This window comes from Mixophyes fleayi, chromosome 11 (genome assembly GCF_038048845.1).
Source record: "Mixophyes fleayi isolate aMixFle1 chromosome 11, aMixFle1.hap1, whole genome shotgun sequence".
Classification (NCBI taxonomy): Eukaryota; Metazoa; Chordata; class Amphibia; order Anura; family Limnodynastidae; genus Mixophyes; species Mixophyes fleayi.
The window spans coordinates 23955871-23970203 of record NC_134412.1 but is presented as its reverse complement, the minus strand read 5'-3'; the positions used below and the strand labels follow the sequence as shown (position 1 = coordinate 23970203).

The 14333-nt window shown below is 42.9% G+C and overlaps 1 protein-coding gene across 1 annotated transcript in view; it reads right to left on the bottom strand.

The window, feature by feature from the left end:
• Positions 1-1397: 1397 nt before the first annotated feature.
• HRC (histidine rich calcium binding protein) overlaps positions 1398-14333 on the bottom strand; it is a 28829-nt gene continuing 15893 nt past the window's right edge. The window contains exons 2-6 of the mRNA XM_075191497.1: positions 10483-10571; positions 8255-8323; positions 8093-8147; positions 3077-3113; positions 1398-2212 (exon numbers count right to left, since the gene is read on the bottom strand). Of these exons, the coding sequence (XP_075047598.1) occupies positions 2188-2212; positions 3077-3113; positions 8093-8147; positions 8255-8323; positions 10483-10571 (275 nt within the window). The 3' untranslated portion in view covers positions 1398-2187. The remainder of the gene's footprint in view (positions 2213-3076; positions 3114-8092; positions 8148-8254; positions 8324-10482; positions 10572-14333) is intronic.

Here is a 14333-nt window from a genome sequence, read left to right as displayed (position 1 = left end):
TCTGTCGCTCCCTTTCTTTCTCCAACTTCTAAACTTTCTCCTCCTCCTCAATCTGTTTCTCTGCTAAACAGCAGCCATGTATTCTATTAGCGAAACTCCTACAATGATCTGTTATCCCCGTGCTTGTAATGAGATAGTCACAACAATCAGGGACACATTTTCTGACGGCCATTAGTGTGTGAAACGTGAACCACTATGTAGCTGCGCTTTAATTTGATATACAATTAACACTCATTTTGCAACTTTCTTCTCTGTTGTTAAGGAGTGCAGTCATGTATTTAGTTCTAAACAAATAGTTGTGACATCATCAAAGCGGTATTATAGAGACTAACATTCATCTTAACATAGGATGTCGCAAGTGATCTTTAGATTGTAAATTCAGATGGACTGTGAGCTCTATACTTCCTATGTCAGTGCTTGTACTGCAATTGTCCCATATTGTAAATATATATGTGAGTGCTGTCAGGGCCGGTGCTAGGGTCCATGGCGCCCTAGGCATTTTGAAAAAATCGGCGCCCCCCCCCCCCCCCCCCCCCCGCAAAAATCGGCGCCCTCCTCCCCCTCACCCCGTCTTTCCTTACCTTGTCACACCACCGCCGCCTCTCTCCTCCGTCTCCTCCCCTCCACTCACTGACACTAGTGAGTGGAGGAGAGGAGACAGAGCAGAGAGGCGGCGGTGGTGAGCAATAGCCTTTCCCCCCTCCCCCGTGCATCTGAATGCTGTGCGGCGGCGGTGACAGGTATGGTCAGCGGTCGCCGCACAGTTTTAAAGTAATTTACATTCTTGTGGCGCCCTCCAGGCGCCCTCCAGAGCCCGGCGCCCTAGGCAAGTGCCTAACCTTGCCTAATGGGAGCGCCGGGCCTGAGTGCTGTATAAATACCGGGTAATAATGATAATCTTTGGGCTCTTCGTATTGTATAAGCATTTTGCCTTCATATAGACACTGTACCTAATCAGTGGGGGTCATTAACAAATCAGTAGATCGACAAGAGACCCATAAGTGTCGCTGTGATGTCACCAAATTTTATTTGTGGACCATCTGCCTAATTTCATGGAGCAAATGGATATACAGGGAAAAATGGCAAAATTTTCTAAAGAAAAGCAACATCCTTTCATAAAAATGTGCGCATTATTTGCTAATAAAAATAAGAGGAAAAATAAAATTAAATTTCATTTTACACAAGCATGACAGTCTACCTCAATGACAGTTCCACCTTAAATATTGTGCGGGCACCAAGCAATGTGTAACTCATCATTTGGAGTGAAACTACAAGTCCCAGCATGCCCTAGCAGCCTTTGGCAGAACTTGCTAAGACTTGTTGCACATCAGCAGCAAAGCTATAGATTATTATACTAAACATTCGGCGCTGTTTTCGGTGCAGTAAAACGTGAGCCATTTAAGAGACCAGAAATACATTTATTATTGGCTATGAGACATGATGTAACACTTCTCATAAAATAAATAAATACACGTTCCTTTGCCTTTCATTCCAAGAAAAAAAAGAGGGGACAGTGTTTGACCCACCACAGGTGACGTTTTTTTTGTTACGGGTATAATGGAGTCTTTAATTTCTGTCATGCATGTTAAGTCATTCACGAGAAAATATTTGGGTAATTATCTTTAATAATCCTTATTTTTACTGGTGGGTGTTTCACATATCACAAGAAGAAGTTTGCCCCCCAAAAAAGTTTTTTCAGGGTGCTTGTTTTAGTGGGCTCAGTGCTCCTTGAAAGGGACATGGAGAACGTAGGTAGTTGGAGCCTCAAAGATGTTGGTTGTTGAGTCTGCATGGTGACCTTCTTGGACAATGACAGTGGCTTTGTGAAGCTCGTCACCTCAACAAAGGCCGTCACATTGATGGCTGTTCCTCAGGGTGCAGAATATTTTCTCAACAGTGGTCAAGAAAAGCAATTTTGGGAGATCTAATAATACGTAGCTCTGTTAGGAGGTAGAAAACACTAATTGGGGGCGAAATGAGGTGCCTGTAGGTGGCTCATCTTCCGGGCATTCAGAAGAGTCTTGATCTTGGCCATAGTTACAGATAGATGAGACTATCCCGAATGCCGGTGTTTGCCACCAACCTCATCATCCCCCGACCTTGGCTTGTTTTGTGTTATTGAAACGTTACCCATTAAAGTCCAGTGCTCAGCTTTGTGTTCCACGGAGGAGAGAGAACGTTTTCATCCTATTCAAAGATGTGGGCAACGGTTCTGTGGAGATAAAGACAAGATAATGAGACCTAGAAGATGTCTGCTAACCAGCCCTCTAATTTCCATCCCAAACATGGGATCATTTGAGTTGAGCAGGTATTATGGTTGAAGTAGTACAGATAGGAATATGGAAGCATGGGAAACCTATCGTTGAAGAAGGCCAAAGCGGTTTTCTCTCATTTGCTAAATATGCCCCTTAGTTTTCTAATTACATATTTAGGGGTCTGTTTATCAAAGGGTGAAAGGGCTTCGTCCTACCCATCAAGGGAGTACTGCCGACAATAGCATGAAAAAAATCAGCCTTAAGGCTTTACACTAATAGGCTCCATAGAGAACTAATATCTCCTGCCTATATAGTCTTCCAGCTACTGACTGATTGCCAAGAACAGCCGCCCTCTGCTTAAATTACGTACGGCAGGTATTGGTTGTCCAAAAAAAACAGTAATTGGCCGGAAGATTTCATAGGCAGTTACAAGGACCTTTTTAATATCCGGAACTAGAGAGCTTAAGGCATAAATGGTATTTTCCTTTTGGAAAGAAAAGTGTCTATGCGGAATAAATTAGAAAGAAATGTTACTGTGGAATAATCCTTTAAGAATGATAATCATTGATCTTGAAATATGGCTAATAATAGGTTTCCATCACTGTTCCCTCTAAGCAGAGTGATCTGGAAATTGAAGGGTTATAAATACTATACTTATTAGGGCCAATTCATACATCCTCAATGTTCCATTCAAGGCAGTGTAAGCCATCTACTATGGTGACCTCCAAATGTAATCTGCTGTTTGTGTTCATCGTTGTATCTAACGGGCATTCTTAATTATAAAACCAAATTGTAATAAGAGAAAGAGAAGAGAAACTTACTCATACAGAGCTCCTGAAAGTTCATCTACGTAGCTTCCTGCAAAACAGCATAATATCAGCTATAATTACAGATCAACAGCCAGAGCAGGTAAAGCATTGTTAGAGACGATGGGACTGATGCAGGGTGAGTACTATGCTAGTTTCTGTACATGCCCAGAAAAGTGGCTGCACGCATAGGCACCTATACAGATTTAAGTGATCCTGGCACTTATGCCCGCTAGTGCCTAGAGAGGCATGGTGGGAGAAGGCAGTCATAAGTTTTGCGGTTGGTTAAGGCAGGTGCAAATAGCGTTTGCTGATGACGTACGCCAGCCAGGGCCGGATTAAAGGAATGGAGGCCCCTGGACTCCATTCCTCCGTGAGGCCCCACATGAGCCGCCCGCCGCCCCCCCCCCCCCCCCCCCCCGCGCTTACCTCTTTCTGTCTCCTGTCACTGTAGTCCTTCCGCGGCGCACTGTAAGCTCCATACTGATGAGATCTCGTGAGAGTGAGACTCACGAGATCTCCTCAGTAAGGAGATTACTGAGCGCCACGGAAAGACTACAGTGACAGTGCTCAGCAGCATTGATCGGCCGGGGTCGCTGCCGCTTAGCAATAGTTGCAGCATTGGTTATGACCGCAATTTAGGCTCTTTAGTGAATGCAATTTGCGCCGGATACAATTGCAGCCAACTCTACATCAGGGAGAAATCCACCCTAGTACCACCCTATTAGCAGAAGCGCCGTGACGTGGCGGGTGGCTTACCATACATTTGCAAATGTGTGCAATTGAGAATTATGCATTTTTATGTACAAATAGAAATGGCAGCTCCTTTGCTGGCTATAGTAGTGTGCTGGGGGATTTCTCTCTGTGTTTGCTCCTTTCAGGATAACCCCACTCTTTCAAGAACCTGCTATGAACCTATAAATTGATTGAGCAACTTCCACCTCTGTTTCAACTCTGCAGCAGGCCCTAGACTTACCTATCATTCAATTTTAAAATGATACATGCAAAATGCTATTGTGTGACTTTACATGCACCTACTATTGCACAATTTCACCTGGTTTAAGGAGAAGCACTTGGGTTTGCACCCCAAGAAGGTGGCGTCTGCGGGACATGGAAACGTTTTTACTGACTGATGTCTGTAGTAGAGGAGATATGGCGTGCTCCTTGCAGGGTATGGATTAGGTGTATATATTTGTCATATGCATTTGTTTTTTAGATTTAATATGAGCAGAAACCAGTGTTTGTTTGGGGCTAGGTTTTTACTGTTGTGATATCTCAGCTCCACATTCAGGCTATGACCCTGGTAATAGCTGCCTCCGCTGTGTGTATAGTGCTCTTTAAAGCAATAATGACTAAATCTGTTATTCTCTTTATGTATTTGTTCTGAAAATACTTTATTACATGAATTTCATCATCTCCAATTATAACCCATTGATTATTTTTTTGGAAGATCATCATCATCATCATCATCATCATTTATTTATATAGCGCCACTGATTCCGCAGCACTGTACAGAGAACTCACTCACATCAGTCCCTGTCCCATTGGAGCTTACAGTCTAAATTCCCTAATATAGACACACACTCACACAAACAGACAGGGAGAGACTAGGGTCAATTTTGATAGCAGCCAATTAACCTACCAGTATGTTTTTGGAGTGTGGGAGGAAACCGGAGCACCCGGAGGAAACCCACGCAAACACAGGGAGAACATACAAACTCCACACAGATAAGGCCATGGTTGGGAATTGAACTCATGACCCCAGTGCTGTGAGGCAGAAGTGCTAACCACTAAGCCACCGTGCTGCCCAACACTCAACACTGACTAAATACATTAAATAATAATAATAATTAATAATCATATTATTACTATTATTATTATTATTATTTTATTTAAAGTTTAAAGGAGCAAATTAAAAACTGAAAAGTAAGATAGTAAATACCCCACTGATCTTTCTGTCATTGTTGTGTGCACATAAACTGTGCATTTATGTAACATTTAGCGCCACCTAGTGGCTCTTATCGTCAGCTCATTACTGCGACACATGAGATTAAATCCCATTAATAAAACTGTCAAAAGAATTGTTCGTGAACAAGAAGGTGAAGGAGACAATTGCTTTAATGTATTTCCTTTGACTATAGCAATTAGAGGTTCCTAATTAGAATAACTTCTGTGGAGCAGCAAAATGGTAATTTATGCCAATCTCTTGGTAGCGTCCCCTAAGTATTCATTTTCCTGTCAGGAATATTGATATTAGCAGTTCACAAAGTGTGTGAGATTTGATAAGGTCAAAGATAAAAAAAAATATTTTCATTTTACATGTGTCATCCACAGATAACCTAAAGGAGATTTTCACACTGAGGTGACAGAACACTTGGAATGACTTTAATTGCGGTTTGACGTTTCCGCCTTTTAAATGATAGCACATTTTTTGCTTCATAAAAATATTGTATCAATGTGTCACTTTCTGGTGAATAAGCCTTCTTTGGTTTGTTAATATTATTTAGGGCTCTATACATTAAACAGGTGTTTTTGCTGAATATAGGGCTTCTCCCTATCAAGCAGTCTTTATAAATCATAGTTGTCTTTCTATAGAAAACCAGCACTGTCTTAGTAAATAGACCTGTTAGTCTGATGACAATAAAGAATTAGAATTTAGAATGTGCATTATGCTCGAATGACAGTAACAATATATTCGCGTTTTAGAACCTGATGCAAAAAAAAACCAAGACACGTCCTTTCTTTTAGAACATGCAGCTGGTACTTTATATGGATTAATTATCCCTTTCTGCACTCGATACAGCTACACTAAAGGAATACACATCAGGCAGATGAAATACCACTTGCATGACCCCAAAAGTAAAATATAAATGTAGTGACACTAAAGCCAGCGAAAGACATACAGCTAGGGCCCCTGTGATTGTCAGGGACAGACCCTGAGAGTTACCATATATCATTTTGTGCAGGCAGCACGGTGGCTCAGTGGTTAGCACTTATATGTGGTATATTAAATTAATCCATTGATAAGTGGAGCTACTAAAGTGTAAAATGTGAAGCCAGAAGAGAGTGTGTGTGTGTGTGTGCGTGCGTGTGTGTGTGTGTGCGTGCGTATTCGGTGGCTCTGCACATCCCCATGTTAGAAGATAGCAGTGTCACCTGTGGCAGCTTCAAAGGCCCCTGCTGTGAGCTATATCCTGAGACACAAGTTAGTTTTTGGACACCGGAATAGACTTTGTGGGGCCGGTCACATAGCGTTTAGCACTTCTGCCTCACAGCACTGGGGTCATGAATTTGATTCCCAACCATGGCCTTATCTGTGTAGGGTTTGTATGTTCTCCCCGTGTTTGCGTGGGTTTCCTCCGGGTGCTACGGTTTCCTCTTACACTCCAGAAACATACTGATAGGTTAATTGGCTGCTTCTAAATTGCCCTTAGGGCTAGATATACTAAGCTGCGGGTTTGAAAAAGTGGGGATGTTGCCTATAGCAACCAATCAGATTCTAGCTTTCATTTATTTAGTACTTTCTACATAATGACAGCTAGAATCTGATTGGTTGCTATAGGCAACATCCCCACTTTTTCAAACCCGCAGCTTAGTATATCTAGCCCTTAGTCTCTCTTGGTCTGTGTGTGTGTGTATGTTAGGGGATTTAGATTGTAAGCTCCAATGGGTTCTCTGTACAGCGCTGCGGAATTAGTGGCACCATATCAATAATATAAATAAATAGATGAGGATCATCCACTTGTATTGTTTATTATATGCATAAACAATAATAATAATAATAATAATATAGTAATGAAAATGTATAAAACACTACAAATACAGTATATATTTTACTAATGTGTTTGCTATATTAGGAATAAATACTTTTTCCCCTTAAAACTCAGCACATATACATTGCACAAGGGGGAACAATCTTATAGTAAGTCTGCTTGGTAAGCTGCAAATTGCCATGTGTTGGGTTTTCCTTATTTTATCTGCAGTGTGAATGATTTTGGACTTTCCCCTCATTTTACACTTTCTTGGGATTTACACCAATTTTTTCCTGGGTCCTCGGAAATCTTTCCTGTAGTATTGAAATTGTGCTACAGCATCAACATGTCAATCCCTCTACCAGTGCAGCAGTAATGAATGAAATCAGAAGATTCATCCTATAAGCTACAAGCCTGCTGTTCCCAGAGACATGAGGCAATGTCAATGGGATCCTTAGAGTTGATTGGTTGATACTTTGTGAATGCGTTTAGTGTAATGTACATTTTCTGTCCATCTTTCACCAGAAACAAGTTTCAGCCTTACAGTGGCTTAGTGGTTAGCACTTCTGCCTCACAGCACTGGGGTCATGAGTTCAATTCCCGACCATGGCCTTATCTGTGTGGCGTTTGTATGTTTTCCATGTGTTTGCGTGGGTTTCCTCCGGGTGCTCCGGTTTCCTCCCACACTCCAAAAACATACTGGTAGGTTAATTGGCTGCTATCAAATTGACCCTAGTCTCTCTCTCTCTGTCTGTGTGTGTGTATGTTAGGAAATTTACACTGTAAGCTCCAATGGGGCAGGGACTGATGTGAGTGAGTTCTCTGTACAGCGCTGCGGAATTAGTGGCGCTATATAAATAAATGGTGATGATGAATGCATAATGCAGGGAAATACATTTTTTAAAACAAAGCGCCTAAAAATAAAAACACCTTTTTTTTTTTACCCTACAAGAATATGTTGAGAAAAGAAAATATAATATTAATAATCCATTCAGCGTGCAGCTTCTCAGTTTTTAGCTATAGATGTGCAGTACCAAGGAAAGGCCACCAGGGGGCAGACTTGCATCAGAGAGTGATGATGACACTACAGAAACCTGTTTTAATTCCTCTCTTATCTCACGATAGCCTGGGATTGCATTGCAGGCAGAGTAACAGCTTGCAGATGAAGACTTTTTTTTCCTGTGGTTTGTCCCATCTGATTAATGTTAAACATTCCAATGCAGAACACTCATTATAATACAATCTTGATACCACTCAATATATTTTCTTAGGGACTTACCAGGCTTGCAAGCTGTCTCACATATAACTGGGCACACATAACAGAACTGGCAGTACTGCAGAGAGAAAATGGTTAATTCACTTGTGCTGTCCTTAGGATTGTAATGTGACAATACTTAAGTGAGCACTTACGCTGCCTTTAAACATATCGGCTGACACTCACCTCGCAGTTTTTACAGTGCTCACTCTTATCCTTTTCTTCACAGGGACATTTGTCGCATTCGTCACAGTGCTGGAAGAGGTAAAAGCATCTTGTTTACATGACATAACCCTCACTTATACACTACCATTAAACCAAAGACTAACAAAGAAAAGTGGAGATATTGCCTAAAGCAGCCAATCAGATCTCAGCTCTCAGTTTCTAGCATGCACTAGATAAATGGTAGCTAGAATCTGATTGGTTGCTATGGGCAACACCTCAACTTTCCTTTGTAAAAGGTTTGATAAATCTAAATGTACACAATGATGCTTGACTGACAATATATGACACTCATGGAGCAGGGGATACAAATAAGGTCAACAGGATCAAAACCTCTGGAATATTGGTCATAAAGTCTCTCAGTGACATCACTACTTTCTAGTGAATTGATTGGTTGCATTCTAATAAATAAATACTGGTTCAACCAACAAAATGGCTGCCTGAAATTTCACGCAAATCTAAAATGCTGTTTTGCAGAGGTGTCGAAGTTCTGCCGATACAGTATTTGAGTTCCTCTTCAGGTTTAATTTAATTATCATTTATTTATGTAGGGCCGACATACTCTGTGGTGCTTTACAATTGGGAACAAACATGGTAATAAAACAAGACTGGTTATTGACAAAGCTGATAATCTATAGGTATGTATCCGTGTGGTGTGGTTGGCGCAGGACTTAGAAGGCCTAAGGCCACATTTCACCGGAGAAGTATGAAAATGTTGTGATCAAATGCAGAACAAGATGAATATTTCGTAGAATAGTTTTGAAAATTATGCTTATCCCTGAATAAAAACTATATTGGTATTGCTATTAGACCATTCACAAAGGGTTAACCCACTAATCCAGACAATGGGCCTGATTCATTATGGAAAGTTAAGCAAAAAACTGAGTAAGTTTTCTTATTCAAGTGTTCTGGACAAAACCATGTTACAATGCCAGGGGTGCAAATTAGTTTATTATTTTGCACATAAGATAAATACTGGCTATTTTTTCATCTAGCACACAAATACTTGATAGCTTATTTGTACACTGAAATTTAAAGTTGAGCTAGAACATGCCCTACCCCAAATATAAATCTGTCATCACATCTTTAATATACCTCTCCCTCCAATGCAACATGGTTTTGCCTTACTTACTTTTGCTTAACTTTCCTTAATGAATCAGGCCCAGTAATACATTCTATATTGCAAAGTTGATTCCTTACTTGTTATCCATTAAGGGTTTGAGCATGCTGGTACTTATAGTACTACAAGTGCCAGCATACCTCATAGTTGCCTACTCTCCCGGAATGTCCGGGAGACGCCCGAATTTCTGGGAGTCCTCATGGACTCCCGGGAGAGCAGGCAATTCTCCCGGATCTCGGCCAGCTCTGTAAATTAAACTGAGGAGACGGGACTTAGTGACGTCGTACATGTGTCATCGCGGCCCTACCCCCTGTTTTTATTGGTCAATAAAAGTGATGACAGTTTTTGGAGGCGGGGCTAATGACGCAATTCTTAGAACCCGGCCCACACCCACCCACCTGCCCCCCGGACCTCCCGGGAAACAACTTGCCTATGTTAGCAAGTATAGCATACCTATGGCTTCTAGGGCAAGCTGGCACTTGGTGAAACACAAGTGCCAGCTTGCCCTGGCACCAAGGGCCTGCTGGAACCTGTAGTCCCTCCTAGAGGTGTATCTGAGGCTATATCTCCCGGAGCATAGTACCTAAGGAACGTAAACATGCCTTACTGTACTACATACTTGCCTACTTTCATGCAGTGCAGTCTGGGCGAGGGGCATGATTAGAGGGCGGGAGGGGCGGTCAAACGCGTCATTATGCCCCTGCAACGTAAATGGCGCGATTCACCGGGAGTCAAGTTATTTTGGCCAGGGAATTGCGGGATGCGGGAGACTTTCCTGTTGTCCCAGGAGTTCAGGAGACTGACCCGGATTTCGGGAGTCTCCCGGACATTCCGTGTTAGTTCAAAAACATGCTTTTTGCGCTAATAAGTCAGACTTACACCCAACTCTACATGACCCCCTCTGTCTCATACCCCCATGGGTGGGTCAGTTCACAGAATTCCAGAGTTACTGGTACATGGCTGAAGGTTTATTAAATGCAATTCATTGAGTAGTTATTGTAAGTAGATTAATATGAGATCCTGGTTATGTACACAATCTGGTAACTTGCCTTGCTTTAATTAGGTAGCTCACCTTGCAGAATGCGCAGTAGCGGCATAGTGAGCCGGCTTTGTATGCTTCATCGTCATCATCATCATCATCGTCGTCGTCGTCGTCGTCATCTTCAATGGCAAAAGTGCAAAAATAATTGACAAGTGTATGGTTAATAGAAATCCTAAATATAGAGGGCCTTTAAACTGTCCTTCTTGCACTGCATCACACCTATTGTGGGAGCTGACATGTTGTAGACTTCAATAATAAGACCTGGCCACAAATTATGGTCTGTAAAAATGACCACTGTTGTATAAACGTCTCTTAAAGGGGAAGTGGACCCCATAAACTATTTTGTGAAGATTTAGAAGTTGGAATAAATAGGCCTGAATGTCGGAAAACAGCTATATTTACTCAAATCATTCCTTTGTTACATACTGTACACTGCCATATTTGGTAAAAGTTCTTCCCATATCACAAATCATTGATTTGAATCAATAAATAAACTTGTCATCTTGTAAGTTGTAAGTGGTTGTACAATTAATGCATGTTCCAAAATAGGCTCATCACTTTTTATAGAGTAGGAACAGTAAAATATAAATAAATGACATTAAACAAAATTCAGTAAACATAGCATGATGGGGTTGTAGTCCTTGTATGTCCTCTTAGACCGTACCACACATGCATGTGCTCAGCTTTAAAGTGTACATTATTTTAAAATGTTGGCAACAATTAATTTATAAGCCGGATGGTTGCAAATAAACCATCTCTCTACCTGTCTGTGAAATACACTCTTTTGCATCTAAAATTTCTCTGTCCATCATTCTGTCCAAGCTGTCCCTCAATAGGGGTTCTGATATACATCCATAGAGATACCCTCGTCCACCTCCACTAGGATGGACAGTCTGGTTTACAAGAACCTGCCTGGGTTTCAGGAGTCCGGGAAACCAGCCACAGCAGTTACTGTCCTCTTAGCTACACGTTCCCTGGTCCAATCTCTGCGTAGGCTGCTCATCCTGCCAGTCTACACATAGAGACTTGGTAGTGCAGAGAGGAAGCAGCTCATTGAGCTAGTGCATGTGAGCATGGTCCAAGAATGATACGTATATTTATGTCAGCAATTGTACTATGTCACCAGAACATGGGCTCTGCATTACACTATGGTCACAGAACATGGGCTCTGCATTACACTATGGTCACCAGAACATGGGCTCTGCATTACACTGTGGTCACCAGAATATGGGTTCTGCATTACACTGTGGTTACTGGAACATGGGCTCTGCATTACACTATGGTCAGCAGAACATGGGCTCTGCATTACACTATAGTCACCAGAACATGGGCTCTGCATTACACTATGGTCAGCAGAACATGGGCTCTGCAATACACTGTGGTCACCAGAACATGGGCTCTGCATTACACTATGGTCACAGAACATGGGCTCTGCATTACACTATGGTCACCAGAACATGGGCTCTGCATTACACTATGGTCAGCAGAACATGGGCTCTGCATTACACTATGGTCACCAGAACATGGGCTCTGCATTACACTGTGGTCACCAGAATATGGGTTCTGCATTACACTGTGGTTACTGGAACATGGGCTCTGCATTACACTATGGTCAGCAGAACATGGGCTCTGCATTACACTATGGTCAGCAGAACATGGGCTCTGCATTACACTATGGTCAGCAGAACATGGGCTCTGCATTACACTATGGTCACAGAACATGGGCTCTGCATTACACTATGGTCAGCAGAACATGGGCTCTGCATTACACTATGGTCACAGAACATGGGCTCTGCATTACACTATGGTCACAGAACATGGGCTCTGCATTACACTGTGGTCACCAGGATATGGGCTCTGCATTACACTATGGTCACCAGAACATGGGCTCTGCATTACACTATGGTCACCAGAACATGGGCTCTGTATTACACTATGGTCACCAGAACATGAGCTCTGCATTACAGTATGGTCACAGAACATGGGCTCTGCATTACACTATGGTCACAGAACATGGGCTCTGCATTACACTATGGTCAGCAGAACATGGGCTCTGCATTACACTATGGTCACAGAACATGGGCTCTGCATTACACTATGGTCAGCAGAACATGGGCTCTGCATTACACTATGGTCACAGAACATGGGCTCTGCATTACACTATGGTCACAGAACATGGGCTCTGCATTACACTGTGGTCACCAGGATATGGGCTCTGCATTACACTATGGTCACCAGAACATGGGCTCTGCATTACACTATGGTCACCAGAACATGGGCTCTGCATTACACTATGGTCACCAGAACATGAGCTCTGCATTACAGTATGGTCACAGAACATGGGCTCTACATTACACTATGGTCACCAGAACATGGGCTCTGCATTACACTGTGGTCACCAGGATATGGGCTCTGCATTACACTATGGTCACCAGAACATGGGCTCTGCATTACACTATGGTCACCAGAACATGGGCTCTGCATTACAGTATGGTCACAGAACATGGGCTCTGCATTACACTATGGTCACCAGAACATGGGCTCTGCATTACACTATGGTCACCAGAACATGGGCTCTGCCTTACACTATGGTCACCAGGATATGGGCTCTGCATTACACTATGGTCAGCAGAACATGGGCTCTGCATTACACTATGGTCACAGAACATGGGCTCTACATTACACTATGGTCACCAGAACATGGGCTCTGCATTACACTGTGGTCACCAGGATATGGGCTCTGCATTACACTATGGTCACCAGAACATGGGCTCTGCATTACACTATGGTCACAGAACATGGGCTCTGCATTACACTATGGTCACCAGAACATGGGCTCTGCATTACACTATGGTCACCAGAACATGGGCTCTGCATTACAGTATGGTCACAGAACATGGGCTCTACATTACACTATGGTCACCAGAACATGGGCTCTGCATTACACTATGGTCACCAGAACATGGGCTCTGCAGTACACTATGGTCACCAGAACATGGGCTCTGCATTACACTATGGTCACAGAACATGGGCTCTACATTACACTATGGTCACCAGAACATGGGCTCTGCATTACACTATGGTCACCAGAACATGGGCTCTGCATTACACTATGGTCAGCAGAACATGGGCTCTGCATTACACTATGGTCAGCAGAACATGGGCTCTGCATTACACTATGGTCACCAGAACATGGGCTCTGCATTACACTATGGTCACAGAACATGGGCTCTACATTACACTATGGTCAGCAGAACATGGGCTCTACATTACACTATGGTCACCAGAACATGGGCTCTGCATTACACTATGGTCACCAGAACATGGGCTCTGCATTACACTATGGTCACCAGAACATGGGCTCTGCAGTACACTATGGTCACAGAACATGGGCTCTGCATTACACTATGGTCAGCAGAACATGGGCTCTGCATTACACTATGGTCACCAGAACATGGGCTCTGCAGTACACTATGGTCACAGAACATGGGCTCTGCAGTACACTATGGTCACCAGAACATGGGCTCTGCAGTACACTATGGTCACCAGAACATGGGCTCTGCAGTACACTATGGTCACAGAACATGGGCTCTGCAGTACACTATGGTCACAGAACATGGGCTCTGCATTACACTATGGTCACCAGAACATGGGCTCTGCATTACACTATGGTCACCAGAACATGGGCTCTGCATTACACTGTGGTCACCAGGATATGGGCTCTGCAGTACACTATGGTCACCAGAACATGGGCTCTGCATTACACTGTGGTCACAGAACATGGGCTCTGCATTACACTATGGTCACCAGAACATGGGCTCTGCATTACACTATGGTCACCAGAACATGGGCTCTGCATTACACTATGGTCACCAGAACAT